Here is a 17,264-nt window from a genome sequence, read left to right as displayed (position 1 = left end):
TTAAATATGCTTTAAAAGAACCTGGGTGGATCGGAACACTTTAAAGTACAAATTTGTATTTCTTTGCACTGTTGTGCCTCAGTGGGCCTTTAATCCAAGGATGTCATGAATTGCAGGTGTCTTTGTACTAAGCTATGTAAGAATTGTTTACATTTCTTTTTCCAAATTCCACTTTGAGCTATATTTGCATAACATGTTAAAGTTATACTTAAATATACGTGCAAAATCATTCAAAATACTAAGTGTTCTTACTTAGCTGTAAAGTGGTATGTTTTACAAAAGCACTCTGTGAAGAAGCAAGATACAACCGAAAATTTCTAATTCCCCACTAATTATAGCTTTACTTAGACTCCTAACATTCATCCTACTTAAATAACTTTTTTAAAATTTGTTTTGCTTTTACTTGTAGAACCAGGATGGATCATGTATCCAATCAATCAGCCTTATTCTTAAGCAGGACCCCAAGAGGCAAGTGACACTGACTCATTCAGGAGATGTTTTGGTATATGACCAGTACAAAATTAACCTGCCTTACGCAGATGGTAAGGAATAATATAACATCATGTAGCTCCTATCAAACACTAAAGCAGTTTTTTAATGGCATATATGTTTGTTATGATACTGTCAGTATTGCTAACATACTGAAGTTAAGTGGTATATCATTAATACCAACATTGTTAATTTCTTATTGAAATGTTTCACAGATTAACTGCTGATGTGCTTTCTACACTGATAGTAGGAGTTATACAGTAGCTGTATTAGGCTAGTGTCTCTATGTTAAGATTATGTTCTGTCTTTAACTAAAGTTCAAATGCCATCCTTCACATATTCAAGGTTGGTTAGTTCTTTTCTGAAGGGAAATTATTTTCTCTGATTCTTGACTGCATAATTTATTTTTTCCTTTTTTGTAAGCAACTTGAGTAAATTTAAGTGGAAGGAGCACTCTTAGCCCTTACAGATAAGTTACAGATTTTCAGACCAAATTTTTTTTTTGCTTTTTCTTTTTGCTTTGATGAGTTTTTAAATTTCTACCTCTGGAAGATCTTATCAAGTATTCTACATATAAATATGTGACTCTGTTCTGTGAGATTCAGTGTTGACTTCAGTGAGAGCTTTATGTGCGAATCATTAGCACATTTGATGTCTGTGTGGCTTTGGCTATGGGAATTTCCCAAAAAAGGCTTTAATACAGGCAGCACAATGCTGGGGTTAGGATTAGGTTGTCTAAAATAAATGGTCTGCAATATTTGTATCTTTCAATTGATTTGCTTTTAGTTAACCTTTATGAATATTCCAGTGAACTTTGGATGCATTTTTAAAAAGTGTAGTGACTGTCATAAGTTTCTTGTTTTCTTCTTTAAAGTCTGAATCAGTGTAACATTTAGTGAGAAATCAACAATTAGGTGAAAATAGGGCATTAGTAGGAAAAAATGTAATTCACATTTAAATCACATAAAACTAAAACAGTGAAATGATAAGAGAAAATACACATTACAAGCAGGTTTCCTTTGCTTTTCAACAATCTCTGTTTTTACTCACCAGAGTTATTTGAAATACGGAAACTCTCCTCTGTATTTCTTCAAGTAAAGACACACATTGGATTGCAGATACTGTATGACAGAGAAGGACTGAGGCTTTATCTTCAAGCTGATGGACGGTGGAAAGATGACACTGTGGGCCTTTGTGGAACCTTCAATGGAAATACAGAGGATGACTTTTTGTATGAAAAGCTACAAGATTTCTATTTGCCAGTATATAAGTATCTACAGTTAGAATGGATTAAGCATGTACTGAATGGATAGATACCAAGAAAAATTTAATTTGAAGTTTTGTGTTAGTGAGATAGATAGTAGGTTTTAGTTTGCTAACAGAAAATCTGTAAGTTCAACTCTAGTATATCAATCCAGGTTTTGCTTAAAATATTTTAATATAAAAATACAATTAAATATATGTGGCTCCTAAGTGCTAGTTTATTCAAAAAGTTTTGTCGAAACTATGAAATGGCTTATTTAAGGAACTTTCCACCTCCCTGCCAGCCTCCTTCTCCCTTTCCAGCTCCTGTTTTCTGCTGCAAGTTCTGATCTGCTTTCCGACACAGCCTCCGTTGTTCAGTGTCTGCACACCAGCAACAGGAATTGGCTGTCGCTTGAGCTTTGCTTTCTTGTGGTGCAGTGAAAGGTGGTCAGAGCTGCCTGAGCACCCCTGGCAAGACTGCTGTTTGTTCACCTTCTTTGAAGCGTATTTCCTACAGATACTAAAGAAAACTGACTTCCAGAGGATCAAGGAGCCTAATGGAAGTGGGAGAAGGAGAACATGAATTTAGAGCATGACAGAATAGTTCTTTGACCAAAAAAAAGAAAGAGTAGGAGAACATCTTTCTGTCAAAACAGTTGGAATTTTTGAAATCAAAACTAACAGAAAAATGGGAAAACTTTCCATATTAGATGCCATTTAGAACACATGCGCACACATAAATATTCTAGTGGATTTTTGAACAATTTTTATCTTAAAGATTAAAATGTATTATCAGAATATTGTTTATAATGAGACTAGGAAATATATAGACAGGATCTCAATGGAGAGATATTACTTATGTAAAACTGCTTAAAACATTTCTCTGTTTGAAGCAAGTAAGTTTTGTAGTGTATTTTTGATGACAGTCTTTGGACTAGTCCTCAAATAAGTGAGAAATTGTTCAATAGTTGATATTTGTGAAAAAGGCCCTTAACTACAGGAACTTATGCATTGTGTTGAGATGTGACACCAACCATAACGTGCAAGCATCTTGATATGTACACAAAACACCTGATCCACACCAGATTTGGGAGACTTGCCATGGACCGTGGTGTCTTTCGCTGTGCTTCCACCCCCAGCCTGCTGTCCCAGAATTAATACTACTGCTTGTATGCCTAATGCAATATTTTCCCTAGACTATAACATCCCATATTTAAATGCATGGTTTCAATCACTCTCCCTGTACAGTATTAATGTGCCTTGGTTATTTGCATCTAAGTCTTATCTTTCTGCTTCTGCTGTCTCTCTGCTTACCTGGATATCTATCCAATTGCTTTCGCAGTTATATCTCTGGCCCCTTGGATTTCTGTTCCTCCCTCTTTCTTGCAGGGACTAGAGAGCCCGGGAAGCCAGCTACCCAGGAACAGGCAGAAAATTATAGGTAGAGGAGAGATAAAGATGGATCAGATATCACTGAGGAGACAGAAGTATGAATAAGAGCACAGACTTTCAGGACAGTGGTGCTCCTTCCTCATCTGTTGTGAAAATGGAACTTGGTCTGTTTTGATCTGTCTTTCCTTACAGAATATCTAATGGCTCCAGAGCCAATCTTCTCTTTCTTTTCTGGGCCTTTGCCTGGAAAGAAAGGGAAGAGTCTTGAAACTTAAGCTGACAGTGCTTTATGGGAGAGTGCCTGAGAATATGGAGTAGTGGAAGGGGAGCTCAAAAAGGCTGTGGTAGAACTGAGACCATTCTGTAAATTAACTATATCTTTTGTGACTGACTTCTGTTTTGTAAAAGATCTCCAGTTGGAGTAACCGAAAGCACTCCAGAGCTGTTTGGAAACACATGGAGAACTTCATCGGCATGTGTTCTTGTGCATGATAGTTTGCAAATGGATCCGTGCGATATTCATCTGCAGGCAGGTGGGCAGTGAAGGTCAATTATTATTGACAAATGCATTTGGCTTGTTACATCTGTGCTGATTTTCCTAGCTGGATCAGTAATAACCAGTCCTACCCACTGAAAAAATTAATACTTATGGGTAGCATTTGTTGAGTTCAGCGCCCTAACAAATCATGTAGTGTATTAAGTATTTTCTGATACTTGCAGAGGCACTTGGAATGCCCCCTTTATATTTCTGGTATGCAATTACAATGTGTAAAGCTAGATGTGCATTAAAGGTTGGTGGTATGTCTCGCATTGGTGATGCTGCTAGTTAAGATGGAGTCTCAAAAGTATTGTAGTATTCATTTTTGAAAATACTGAAACAATGAAACATATTATTTTAGTTGTCTGATAAGGAGAATGAGTAGGAGAAACATAGAGAATGAGTAGGAGAAACATACTTAGCACTCCCAGCCTTTAGATTCAGCTGGAAGGGTAAAGCTGGGGAATGATGCTAGTGCCTGATGCCATGAGAACCACAGATGGTCACTGATACCTTTAATCATGATGGACTTTGTAGATCATCAGTTATATGCATTTCACAGTTCCTACCACTTCTTGTCTTGGATTCTACACTTTTAGGCAAGATACAGAAGTAAAATATTGATTAAGGTTTTGCCTGTAATTTCAGCAGTGCTAGGAAATCATCACATCTCCTGCTACATAATCATCCTGTCTTCTGAGTATTTATGCAATATGCAGCACTAAGAAGCTGCATTTTTGGCAATGGGTTTGGACATGAATGTAGAAAAAAGAGAACTGCACAGGAAGTCAGAAATTGTGGAAAAAGAATTTTGAAGTCCTAGTTTATGCATCTCTCATTTTTTTGTGGGAAATACAAATTTATCTCTTTCTGAGTATGCTAATATAACATATTATTTCTTTTGACCACTATTGCACAATTATTTAATGTTTTCAGAATTAAGATATTCAGGTGGGTGCTGTGTTTGGAACTTCCTATGTACAATTTGATACTGCTTTTGTTTTCCTGTGTGATAATGCTACCCCAAGCTAGCAGCTCTGGGTGGAGTTGCAGCCTTATGCAACTGAAACAATGTGTAACAACAGATTATTCTTTAAAATTCTGGGAATGACTTAAACTGAAGGGAGATGTGATCCTGTATGAAAGGCACTGGGTAACATGTAGCATGTGTTGCCTAACCCGCATCCATGAACCAGTTTAAAAATAGACTGTATGTAGGCACTGTCTGTGTATTGTAAAGTATTCCACATACCATAAGTAATTCCCAGAACAAGTTCAAAACCATGAGCAGCTAAGTTCTTTTCTGTCCTTCCATACAGTTGTATAGACATCAAAGACAGAAAGATATATATGGCAATCGTATATAACCGTGATCAGTTCCATTGTATAGGAACGCTTTTTGTTCCAAGTCTTTTTAAAACTCCCTCACTGAAACAGTGTTTAATCTGTTATTTGTGTAGCCTCTTACGCAGCGGAAGCTTGTAGCATCCTTACGAAAGAACTTTTTGCTCCATGCTACCCCTATTTGAGTCCTGTTCCCTATTTTGAGCAGTGCAGAAGAGACACATGCAAATGTGGACAGGTTTGTTTTTGCTCTGCTCTGGCTCATTACGCTCACCATTGCCGAAGATTTGGAGTTGTAATAGATTTCAGAGGAGGTGTGCCAGACTGTGGTGAGTTGCCTTTCACTCCAAGTCTTAAATAATTACTGTTTGAGGACTTTAAAATGAGAATCAGAAAACAAAATTAAGTCAGTATAATCTTTTAAATGAGAAGAGGATTAATTCTAGCATGATCTGTTGTGTACAGGGCAAGGTTCTCTTTTTTTTTCTTGTGATCAAGACAGAATTAGTACCAGTGGTTTTTTTAGAGGATTGTTCCATATAGTTGGCTTTCTTTAGTTCTTTTGACTTAAGAAACAATGCAAAGTTTTTTTCTGCAGTAGTTGAAAGGCTTCAAATGTATACAGAATTAAATATATGTCTATATCTCTTATGTGGCTTTGAATATCTCATACTCATGTTGATATTATTCATGAGCTAGGTAAATAGATTTGTTCTTTTCCTCGTAGATGCCAGGTTTATCTAATTCTTTAAATGAATGAAATGAAAAATGATGGTGATGTATTAAGCAGTTTTACCTGGTTTATTGTCAACTTCTGCTATTTCACAGTCTCTTGTAGCTTATTTTCTTATTGTTAGTGATACTGACATATGTGGAGTGCTGATATAAGTGTAGAGAATTGGTGTTGTTGGTATTTAATTTCAAATGAATAGAAGGATACAGAGAGTATAGAAACAGCCAAAAGTGACATCTCTGTTATCTGCCCTGTAACGCCTCACAAGTAAAGGAGGGGGATAATACTATTAAATTCTTTAGTTTATATGAACTTTTAGTGATGCAAAGATGGTGATAGGATACATAGTGCCATCGTGTACTTTTTTTTTTTCTAAACTGTGGAATTGAAAACCCTATAAAACAGCCCTAAACTGACACCCCTGATATTTCAGTAGACTGGGCTCTACAAACAAAGCTGAAAATATTTTCTAAGAAACACTCAAGATTTTAACATCTGGTAGTTTTGATCATATAATGTAATTATCCATGTTGTAATGCATGATAAAGAGGATTTTGGAAAGTTGGTCCAGCTTAGATATCTCAAGTTGGAGTATCTGTATGTATATCTGAAAATACTGGCTTACTTGCAGTCATTATGGCATGAACGGCTGCATCCGCTGTGACTGGATGAATTGTTCAAATTATTTATTTTTTTTGTTTTTAGAAGCAAAGTTTTAATAGAATATATTTTTAAAGTCATGGTTGGGGGGTTTAAAATGTGAATCTTTTTAGTATTTCAAGAACTTCTGATCTATTTTTTTTTTAAGTAGAACTTTATAGGATATATATATACAAGAAAACTTCAGATGTTATTGTGCAACATCTGCAAAGTACACACATTTTATTCATTGCTTTTAGTATTTTCTTTAAGATGCTGTCCGTTTCCTAAAGTCCATGCACAAGAGCCAAGTGTTTTCAGAGTTAGAGGGGGGAAAAAGCTTCAACTATTTGATTTCCCTAGTGTAAATCTGGATTAACTATGCAGACTTCATTGTACTTGTTATTACTGTAGATTTACATCTGTGTAGTTTACACAGCATAGTGCCAAGAGAGCAATTTTAGTGGAATTTAATGTCATGGGGAATGAAAGAATGGAGATGTTTATCAGAAAACTGTTGGGAGGTACTTGAGTCTCTTGCACTGTAATTTGAGAGGTTTTTTTCATTTGGACAGCTCTTTCATGTGAAGATACAAAGGAGTACAGTACTTGTGTAGCTACCTGTGGCAGAACCTGCCAAGCACTGTCTGTGCCAGAGACATGCAGCAGTGATTGTGTTGAAGGCTGTGCTTGTCCCTCTGGAATGTATTTGAATTCCAAGACTGAACGATGTGTACAGAGGTAGGTAAAGTTGCAGTTCTAATGGTCACACTCACTGTTTTAGACCACTGCATTTGCAAGTCAGAGTGAAAAGCTATAAACATGTAACCTTGTAGATACTATTAATCTGTAAACTTGGTGGGATCTTAGAATTATACAGAACCTGTTCGTTGATCACAAAAAGCTTTTATAGTACTGACACTCATCAAGCATCACCAAAGCTAGTTGTTGCATATTGTCTGGCTTTTGGCTTATAAGAGGTACAAAAGGTGTTCACTGTTGTGTAAAGGTTCTGCTTTCATACTGACTGGGCTTGGAATGTACTCGAATTATATGGCAGTATGCATCAGTAGTTACTGAGGTCAATTTCTTGTATTAAGTAAAACAACAACAACAAACCTCACCAAAACCAACAAAGCAACCAACTGAACTTTGGACAGCAATTATGTCAATGGGAAGTTGTTTCTTCCTTCAGTTTGAGTTAATCACAGTTGCATGTTTTGCTTTTTTTTCTCTACTCCAGAAATGAATGCCCTTGTTATTTTCAAGGAATTGACTATCCCCCTGGAGAAAATGTCATGACATCTTTGGGCAAATGGTAAGGTACAAAACTTGTTTTTCCCCTGGCTAAATGGTGGTTTTTGTGGTGGGTGGTTTTTTTTGTTGTTTGTTTGGTCGGTTTTTTTAAGAGCTCTGTCAAATAGTTCTGGCTATACTGTTGTGGTTTTGTTGTTTTTGCATGGTTTTTGTTTGTTTTTATGAAACATACAGAATAAACCTACATCAGTTTTCTATGCATGTTTGGACAGATCTTCTTTAGAAGTTAGGTTTTCAGGCTGCTGTGCTTATAATCCAATACACTGAAGTGCAAAGTAGAGAGAAAAGCCACTATCATTTTGTAGACCCATACTAATGTGGACAGCTCTAGCCAACCCCAGACATTTCCTGACTGTCCATTCAAGTCTGTTCAGCTAGACCTTCATTGCTATTCTCCTTCCCTATAGCAGATTGTAAATCCATTTAGGAAGAATTATTAAGAATCTGTCTTCTGCTAGTATAGAGTCAGTGTAAAAGAGCAATGTGACTTTATTGACTAAGAAACAACACAAATAACTGTCAACTGCAGCCAAAGGCAAACGAGCATCTCTGTTATTGTTCCTTACATTTAGCATTTGTTCTTGTCCTCTTGCTTTCCCATTTGCATCATTATAATCATGCCATTAAAGAAGATAAATTCTTAAAGTATTTTGTCTGCTGCCAAATGCATCCTTTTCAACAGTTAGTTTTGTCTGGAAAAGGTTAAATAATGTGGACAAGTTCTGTAAAAAACCAAGCTTTCTAACACCTATTGCAATGGTGACACTTAGTAAAAACACCCACTCATTCTTGCTCTCGTCAGCATCCTAGCGTCCATGAATGCTGATCGTTATAAATGGTTACAATTGTCAAGTTAGTTTATCTTCACCTTAGGGTGGTTTCTCTGGAGAGTACTGGGCAACCCGTTCTGGCCATGGGGCTGCGCAAAGTTTGGGTGCGCTGTCGCCTGCCTTCCTGGGTATTTTTGTTCATGGAGCGTGTGCCAGACAGCACTGGCAGTCATGGGAAAGGGCTTCTCCTGGTAGATTCTTTTATTTGTTTCCTTTCAGCCTCCTCCTCCAGGGTCTAGTTTAGCTAATTATGCTAAGCACTATGGTGAATATTTGGCTGAATGCACATTGATCATGGCATCATCCAGAAATGCCTTTTTTTAGAAACTACTACAGGTGAAAATCATCTTTATGTTGATTTCAGTGGCGGTATTTGGGATCTGACAGTTTATGTCTCATGTGAATGCGTTAATTAAAATATATCTACTGGTTTACAGCTACGAGTCTTTAAGATAAAATAAGAGATCTGCATTTCCTGTTTAGTCATGACTTCTTTGTTTGCCATGTTTTAATAAGGCTGTATACAGATCTGTTGAGAGGAAAGTCTTTCAAACATGGCTAGTTTGTTCATGATCCGTGAGGATCGTGGACATCCATTCAGGAGCAGCTGAGAAAAGACACAGTTATCAATCTATGTTAATGTATTTTCCTTGAGGAAAAGTCATTCCAGTTCAGTACAAAAAATTGTTGTGGTCACAATAGATTGTGTTTGTATTATATTCAACACGGGTTTTACCTTCAACTGTGGGATGATTTAGAACTGTTGGTGTTGTCAAGATAGTCACATACACTAGTAGGTTACTTTGCAGCAGAGTTCTAAGCTGATGATGAGGAAAATGGAGCATTTATAGTAGTGTTAAAAATGTTCATGTAAGAGTACATACTCAGAGCTTGTTGTAACATATACATGTGTGTGTTTAGGTTTTGTTTTGCTGCTATTGCTCATTGCTTTTTTTTTTTTTTTTTTTTTTTTTTTTTTTTTTTTTTTTTTTTTTTTAGATAATGATGATTCCATTATGTATAAGGCTTGGTTTATTCTTACTGCACTGATGTTTTTGGGAACAGTATAGTGGTGTGTTTCTTTGTGTGTTTTTATGTCAGCCCAGACATTTTAACTTCTAGTAATATTATGCAGAAAACAAAAATTTGAAGAGTAGTTAATATTCTTTAGGTATTAAAGCAATGCACACTTTGTCCACAGTTCTAATGTTCAATGCAAACGTATTTATACAGTTATTTTGTATTTATTCATACTGAATGCTTCATTATTAAACAGAGAACATTAATATTTCAGATCTTCTTGGCTCTCATTACATTTTAATGTATTTTTATTGCAGCCATTGCAGGGATGGAGTAATGAATTGTGATAACAACCTAATAGGTGAGTGAAGAGGCAGGGAAAAGATACTTCAAGTCTAATTAATATTTATAGTTCAGTCTCCATGGGACCCCTTATCTGTAGTAGAAGATTGTGTTATATGTACAAATGGATAACTTGCAGGAGGGGGTCCGTAATTTAGGAATTATATACTTGTGTGACTGAAAGCAAGGCTGGTGCAAAGCAGCAGCATGATTGTCCAAAATGCTGTCAAATCTGAGCAACTGTTTTTTCCCAGAGCTTTAAAATACTAATTTTTTTTTAGATTGCTAATATAAACAAGCTTAGCTGTATGACGAACAGGAGAATTTCAGTAGGACAAACACAGGTTAGCCTTGGCTCTTAGAAGATGGTTGTAGGAACTGAATGCTGGCAGTAATTTTTCACAGATATCTTTTTCTTTGCCTTCACAAACCCTGAGTAACTGAAATATGAAAAAATATTTCTTTTGTCATACTTAAGAAAAAGAATGTAACGAGTGCTTTTCCTATTACAGTATATTTTATATGTCATTAAGTATTATTGCCCATACTCTGTTATGATGCTTCTTTTACTTCCATGAGAAAGACTTTTATTTGAGGTTTTGGTTCTAGAATTGCCAACTCTCTGGCTTTTAACAGAAATCTGTTCCCCATGCACTTGAAGATGGTGGTTGTACTGATTTGACAATTATCCAGAGCACCTCTCTCTAATAAATAAACGAAAAACCCAGCAACAACCAAAACCACTATAAAACACTGCCACCACTTTGTTTATTTCTATTTCTCTGGTAGTAGTTTGCATGTCTGTTTTGGAGGGATGATACCTGACTGCTTAGAAAGTCATGTCCCTTACTAAACAAATATATCCATTTCAGTATTTTGTATGAGATTTAAAGGGGTTTGATGAAGCTAACTATGCTCAGGAGGGACAAGCAATTGGATGTTACACTTTTGTGTTACATATTCTGAATCTGTTGCTCACCTTCATGAAATACAACATTTCAGATGTGAAGACTAATGCATTTGTCATTTCTCCCCCCACCCCTAGCACACAGCTGCCCAGTTGGACAGATTTCTATTAACTGCAGTAATCCACAAGTTGATCCTGAACTCAGCAGAGAGAGAACTTGTGAGAACCAGCTGCTAAACCTCACTTTCTCAGCACACCTTCCCTGTGTTTCAGGTTGTGTTTGCCCACCGGGGTGAGTACAAATAGATTTGCATCTTTTAGTGCACTGAGTAATTAGTTCTGCTGAGGATACACCACATTTCTACTTGGAGAATTTGAGATGTCGAGGGGTGGGAAACCAACTTGTGAAGGCTCCCCACACAACGATACGGGCCATTGAAGGTGTAAGAAATGGTAAACCAAGGTGCAGGTGGAGCCAAAGGTCTAATAGCTCACAATAATAAAAGCAAAATAACAGGAATATAGAAAGGACATTGAAGTTATTTTATATAATTCCTGTACTACAGCAGAATCATGTTTACCTAGATAATTTTTTTTAGCTGTCTAAGCTCTTATTTGGATGCTTCACTGAGGGAAGCTTATTTCCTCATTCCCAGGCATTATTTTCAGTATTCCTTCACTCAAGAAGATATTTGTAGTCTTGGGTATTTATGCTGAAAATATGCAGAGGAGCTGCTACTGTGTTTTGAAATCAAGCACTGTATTGCTGAGATTTTTTTAATGTAAAAGTAACAATTATGTGTGTTTAAATTATGTTGGTTTTGATGGGATTTACTCTCTTAAGCACAGAGGTAGGAGTTTTTGAGTATTGTCACTCTAAAATTACTGTTTATGCCTTGAGAGCCTCCTCAAAATGAAGAGTAAAAGCCAGATCCTCAGTTGAACTGAGTTGAAATAGCTCAGCTGATGTCTGTAAGTCTGTGAACTTATTTATGTGTACATTTTTATGTTTTATGGTAAAAGATTGCTACTCAGACTTGCAGTTTTTACCTTAACATTCAGAAGCATGTGATGCCAAACATCAAATGGAGCCAGTAATTAGTCCAACTCACAGTATGGTACCATGGTGAAAAAGTGCAATGCTAAGATAGACTTAGAAAGTAACTGAAGGCAGACATTTTCAGAATTGCAAAAACTCATTCAGTTGGACCTGGCCAATACTCTTCAAAGCCAAAAGTTACCTACAGCAGCGCTGTATGGCAGGCAGCTCAGCAGAGAATAAAAAGTTTACATGACCTATTAATATTTTACTGTGCATGACCACTGAGATTGTGAGCATTTCTACTGCTTCCTGGTGTAAGTTAGTTCTGGAATTTAAGCAATGAAAATGTTTTTTTAACATTGGAAGGCTCACTGTCAACTATCGGTGATCCCATAGCTCTCATAATACATTTTTATAGTTACAAGAGAGAGTTTTATCACTTCCTAGAGATGGAAATACAAAATGAAGAAGTTCTGTATTTACCATAACTTCAGCAAACTTAATTCTGATCTGCCATGAGTGTGCACTGCCTGTAGGGATATTGACATAGACTTTTTTGTTGGTTTTTTTCAGGGGCTGGAGAGAGGCTTTTTTGTTTTGTACAACTTTATCCTCAGTGCTAGGATAGAACTAGGAAATGGTGGCACAAGCCTAGGATGTAAACCCAGAATATTGATCTATACTGATGAAGCAGAAATGACAAAGTATTTATTTACTTCTATGTATTTAATATATAGTACCAGGTTCTGACTGACAGGGAAGTGCTTATGCAGTGTTTGAGGGACAGTTCCTCAAAAGGCAAGGGAACAAGCTTCCAGGTTTTGCCAGTGCTTTCATGTGAAATATAACATGGCAGCATCTTGCTTCCATGATCACAAACTGCACGATTTGGAATATAAAGTGTAATCCAAGAATCGTGTATTTATTTTAAAATAAATTGAGAAACACTGTAAATGCTGTTCAGTTCTTCCCATTATAGTCACTCGCAAGCTAGTCCAATCTGATATATTTTTAAATATTTGGCCCTGATGGTCCTATACCACATATATACTTTTATTTTTATTTGAGATTGCTTTAAGAAAAACTAAGATGATCCTGAAGGTGTGCGTTTGTTAGGTGTGTTTTTGGAAACACAAGAGACTTCTGCTATGTATTAATCATGCAGGCTTTTCATTTAGAGAACAAATCTTAATGTATTAGTTATTTTAATGGTAGTTGTTTTTGAATAGAAGCTGCTGGATCTGAATTGCCCTAATGTTTTAAGTCAGTCACTGAATTCACACTCCAGTGATCTGATCTGTACTGCAAATTGACCCACATGAGAGTCAGAGCAACACAGTAAGACAAAGAGAACCAAATTGTTGGATGAGAAAGATGGAACAAATACCATTCCCTTTGAACAATATCTTATCTTACGTTCATGACAGTTCAAGCAGTGCAGGATTCAAATGCATTGTGAATTTGTGCAACTTCAAAATCACCTTTCTAGGCAATCAGTTCTGACTGGGGAAATATAAAACTGTGGTGATATTGTGTGTTTTATAAGGGTAAAAGTCACGGATTTTTTTTTTAACATCAGTTCTTTACCTGAAATCATTAGTTTCATTCCTTTATTCATGCTTTTGTTCCTGCTCGAGATCTTTCATCAGTTCAGCTTTGTTGATTTTCTGTAAGCTAAGCTGATTTAAGCAGTAATGAAATTGTTTTAACGTGTTTGATTAGTTTTGGTTGATATAGCTAAACTAATGAAAAAGAACTTGGTGTAGAAAAGTGAATACGTCAGAGTTAAGAAGCCTGTATAGGCAGCTACATTTTTTTCAGGAGGAAGGATTTTACCAATCTGTTTAGTGGGGTGATTATTCTTCAATGGTACCATGAAAGATATTTAACACAGAAAGAGATGGAAAGAACTTTTATTTCCAGAAAGATTTCAAGAGGGCAATATTTTTATTTTTCAGTCTATTTTTCTAGTGTCTGGAGAGTGAAATATTCTTTCAAATACTTAACTATTTCTAGCATTCCTTCCTTGTTGTGCTTAGAGTACATTCAAGTGGAACTTGCATAAAATGGATATTAAGTACAAACCAAGTAAATCATAGTGAAAAGTAGCAGTTTTCTCTGAGGAGGATTCATTTGACCTTTTTAGTCTGCAGTGACTAAATCAGATGTCAGTAACAGTGCTCTAAACATATAAATTCAGAGGAGATCATTCCCACTCAACAGGTTACAGTTCTTACAGTATAAAAATTATGATCATATACTTTCCCTCTATTTTAGATGTGATTGAAGTAGAACACTAATTCTCCTGGAACACACATTCTAATGTTGTTCCACCCTGCTTTGCTGACATATTTAGTGATATTTAAGATTTTGTGGATTTTAATCTGTCACTGTATCAATGGCAATTTCCTGTATTTCCATGCTGCATTTTGGAAAAATAAGTAATGTTCTGTTTACAACACGGTTAATAATTTTTCAAGTTCAATCTTTGAATTACACTTTCTGCTTCTGGGTTCCTATGGTTGAAATGATTTTTTTCACTCTTTAACTGCACCATATATGCATGATTTGAGACGAAGACAGTCTTTCATCAGACTGAAGAAGAAACAAAGAGAAAAGACAAAGAAAGAAAAAGTAGTAGTATCTCCCCCTATTTCTGCATACCGTGTGACATGTTTACCATGCTGGTTTGTGCCTGTCCTGTTCCACTAGTTTTCTGTGGTCTCTTGTCAGACCGATAATGATTTCTGAAACAGCCACCTTCTATTCATTGTTCCTTATGAACTGCTCTTATTGTTGCTGTCAAAAAACCACAGTCACTTTCCTGAATAAACTTGTGTTTTCTCACTTCCCTCATTGTTTTTTACCCTTGACTACAGCATGAGTTAATTTGGCTTTATATAGTGTACAGTATAAAAAAACCTGTACTGTATAAACAATGTGTACAGTTTTTTCAAACTGATAGTTGAGAGTTGGCTGGAATTTTGGTGGCTACTTGGTGCTGTTTTGTGTGGATGTATGTCTTGGAATTTATTAACCATATCACTGCGGCACAGAAGCCCCAATCATGTTGCATCTCTAAGTATTTTACCTAGTTAAGTAACATTTTAGAGCAGCTTCCCTATTATTCTTGTGTGATCCAGTTGTAGTGGTGAAGGATTCACATAATCCTTGCAGCTGCAGGAACAAACTCCATGCTGCAATGCCAAGGCTCCCTGAAAGGGATTTGCAAATGTTCCCTGTGTGTTGTCCTAAGAGGCACACAGAAATGAAAAAAAAGACTGAAAATTGAACACAGGATTTGTTGTTAAAGGGTTATCTCACAATGCTTTTGAAATATTGATCAATTGATCTGAGAGATAGAATGTGTCAATATTACAAGTTTGTCTCTGTCGTGGTTCATTGTATAGAACAGGCTCTACTGGATATAATGATTACCATGCCTTTTAAAAAGCCATTTTCCCCCTCTCTTAATAGAGTGCCCTTCAGAATAACCAGAGGTCAATTTTTTTAGTGTATAAAAATGTTAGAAATTACAGAACTTATAACACTGAGTAATATGAATGGCCCTGCCTCATCATGGAGCAGTGGAGTTGCCAAGGTGCATGAACTAAACAATATTAGTTCAGTCCAGCTAAGCTGCACATCCTGAATCTGATACCTGTCATCTATTTTTTTTTTTCTGATGGATTAATTTTAAGTATAGCGGGTTCTCATAGCACTTCGGGGTTTAAAGAAAGGACAAAGGTATCTTTATGGTTATAAGGTGCAGGCTAAAATTGGGCAGGTACTTTCTGCTCCTTGTTACCGGATCTTAGTTGATGCTCTGAAATAGCCAATAAAAAATGTTACTACAATGAAGAATAGATTAAAATTTGTAAAACTGATTATATGTCAATTAAAAAAGAAAAAAAACTAGTAGGTATTAACAGAATTTTTTTTTAAAAGGAATTTTCTTCCTTATATATGAGCTTTTAAAAAACTTTCTACAGAACGAACTGCATCTTTTAAAATATCTCCACTAGAACAGAAAACTGAACATTGGGGTACACCTGCTGTATGTTCTTTTTATGCATTTATTGTCAAGCACCTCATTCAAGAAGAGCTACCACAAGAATAGCACTGTCATCTTTTTGAAAACAGATGCTTTTATTTGGACTGACTCCGTTGAATTGTTTCATAATATACATTAGTATTAATTTTAGATCATGTTATCAACCCATATTTCCATTAACTGAAATATTTTATAATTTCCATATACATTATACATTAACTCTATCTTGCCATGAAAAGCAAGAGGCCCTTCAGCCCCTACATATGAATAACAAATACAAATCTTGAAGGTTATGTCAATAACTTACAATATATATTGCCCCAAATGCAAATAGTAATTATTTCTACTACTTCTGTTACTACCTCATAGTGTTACCTACCTATTTGATCTTCCACTTTTTTTCCCTTTGGTGGTTTTGTCCTCTTTATAAGCTGTGTTAATTAAACCAACTGCTATACCATTAACCTAAATCAAGAAGTCTCTGCTAACTTCGCAGTATTTAGGAACTTCAGTAAACTTTGTCGTGATTAACTTTGTTTGAACTTTAAATCATAACCAAACTTTTCTTCCTAATCATGGTTAAAAATCTAGCTGTAATTTTCTCCTTGTTTCAGTGATATAATTTTTTTTCTCTTTTTTTTTTTTTCCTCCATGTTAGTAGAGCGAAAGAATAAAAAATTCTCAGTTGGCCACTCGCAGCAGTTTTCTGTAGGTCCAGGTCACTTAATTTCTCACAGCTCAGCAAGATCCAGTACCCAACTTGATATTTTATGAGGAGTGTCAACAGACTGTTCTTAAAAATAATGCAATATCACTGTTGAATGACCAAGAACACAGATTTTGGGATCATAATTCTAAGCATGAAAAGAACACATACTACTTTGAAATAGTGTTCTCCATTTTTCCAAGTTGTATATTTATTTTTATGATCTATGAGTTTGTTTGAACCTCAAGAATACAAAATGACATTGCAGTATCAAAGTTTTCTTTTTTCCCCTTCATTATATTCGGTAATTGTCTATAACTGTGTGAGGCACCTTTTAAACTAGAATCTCTGAGAATTTTTTTTTCTTATGTGAATTTAGGAAAAAAATAATTCATCTGCCCCAAACCACTCCCCCAGAAAAAACAAAAACAAACCCCAAAACAACAAATAAACAGAAAAAACCCAACCAAACAAACAAGAAAAAAAAATTTAAAAGCTGAGGTCTCATTTCACCAGCTTTACAGCTGTGTCTGTAGACTTGGCTTGTGGTTGACACTTCACAGAACAAAAAACATTAACTGGGATTTTAATTTTCTTGATACCAAAGTTTATGCAAATTGTTTTTCCAGATTCCAAACACTTCAATGTTGGCACACTGTGTTATAG

At 35.8% G+C, this 17,264-nt stretch overlaps 1 protein-coding gene across 1 annotated transcript in view; it reads left to right on the top strand.

The window, feature by feature from the left end:
- OTOG (otogelin) overlaps positions 1-17,264 on the top strand; it is a 108,990-nt gene that overhangs the window by 29,750 nt on the left and 61,976 nt on the right. Inside the window, exons 16-23 of the mRNA XM_065636091.1 lie at positions 410-542; positions 1,543-1,720; positions 3,535-3,659; positions 5,125-5,337; positions 6,956-7,121; positions 7,624-7,698; positions 9,865-9,908; positions 10,935-11,088. Coding sequence (XP_065492163.1) covers positions 410-542; positions 1,543-1,720; positions 3,535-3,659; positions 5,125-5,337; positions 6,956-7,121; positions 7,624-7,698; positions 9,865-9,908; positions 10,935-11,088 — 1,088 coding nt within the window. The remainder of the gene's footprint in view (positions 1-409; positions 543-1,542; positions 1,721-3,534; positions 3,660-5,124; positions 5,338-6,955; positions 7,122-7,623; positions 7,699-9,864; positions 9,909-10,934; positions 11,089-17,264) is intronic.

The sequence above is a fragment of the Caloenas nicobarica genome, chromosome 5 (genome assembly GCF_036013445.1).
Source record: "Caloenas nicobarica isolate bCalNic1 chromosome 5, bCalNic1.hap1, whole genome shotgun sequence".
In the NCBI taxonomy this organism is placed as follows: Eukaryota; Metazoa; Chordata; class Aves; order Columbiformes; family Columbidae; genus Caloenas; species Caloenas nicobarica.
Note: the sequence above shows the minus strand (reverse complement) of the source record. Positions and strands in the feature narration are given on the sequence as shown.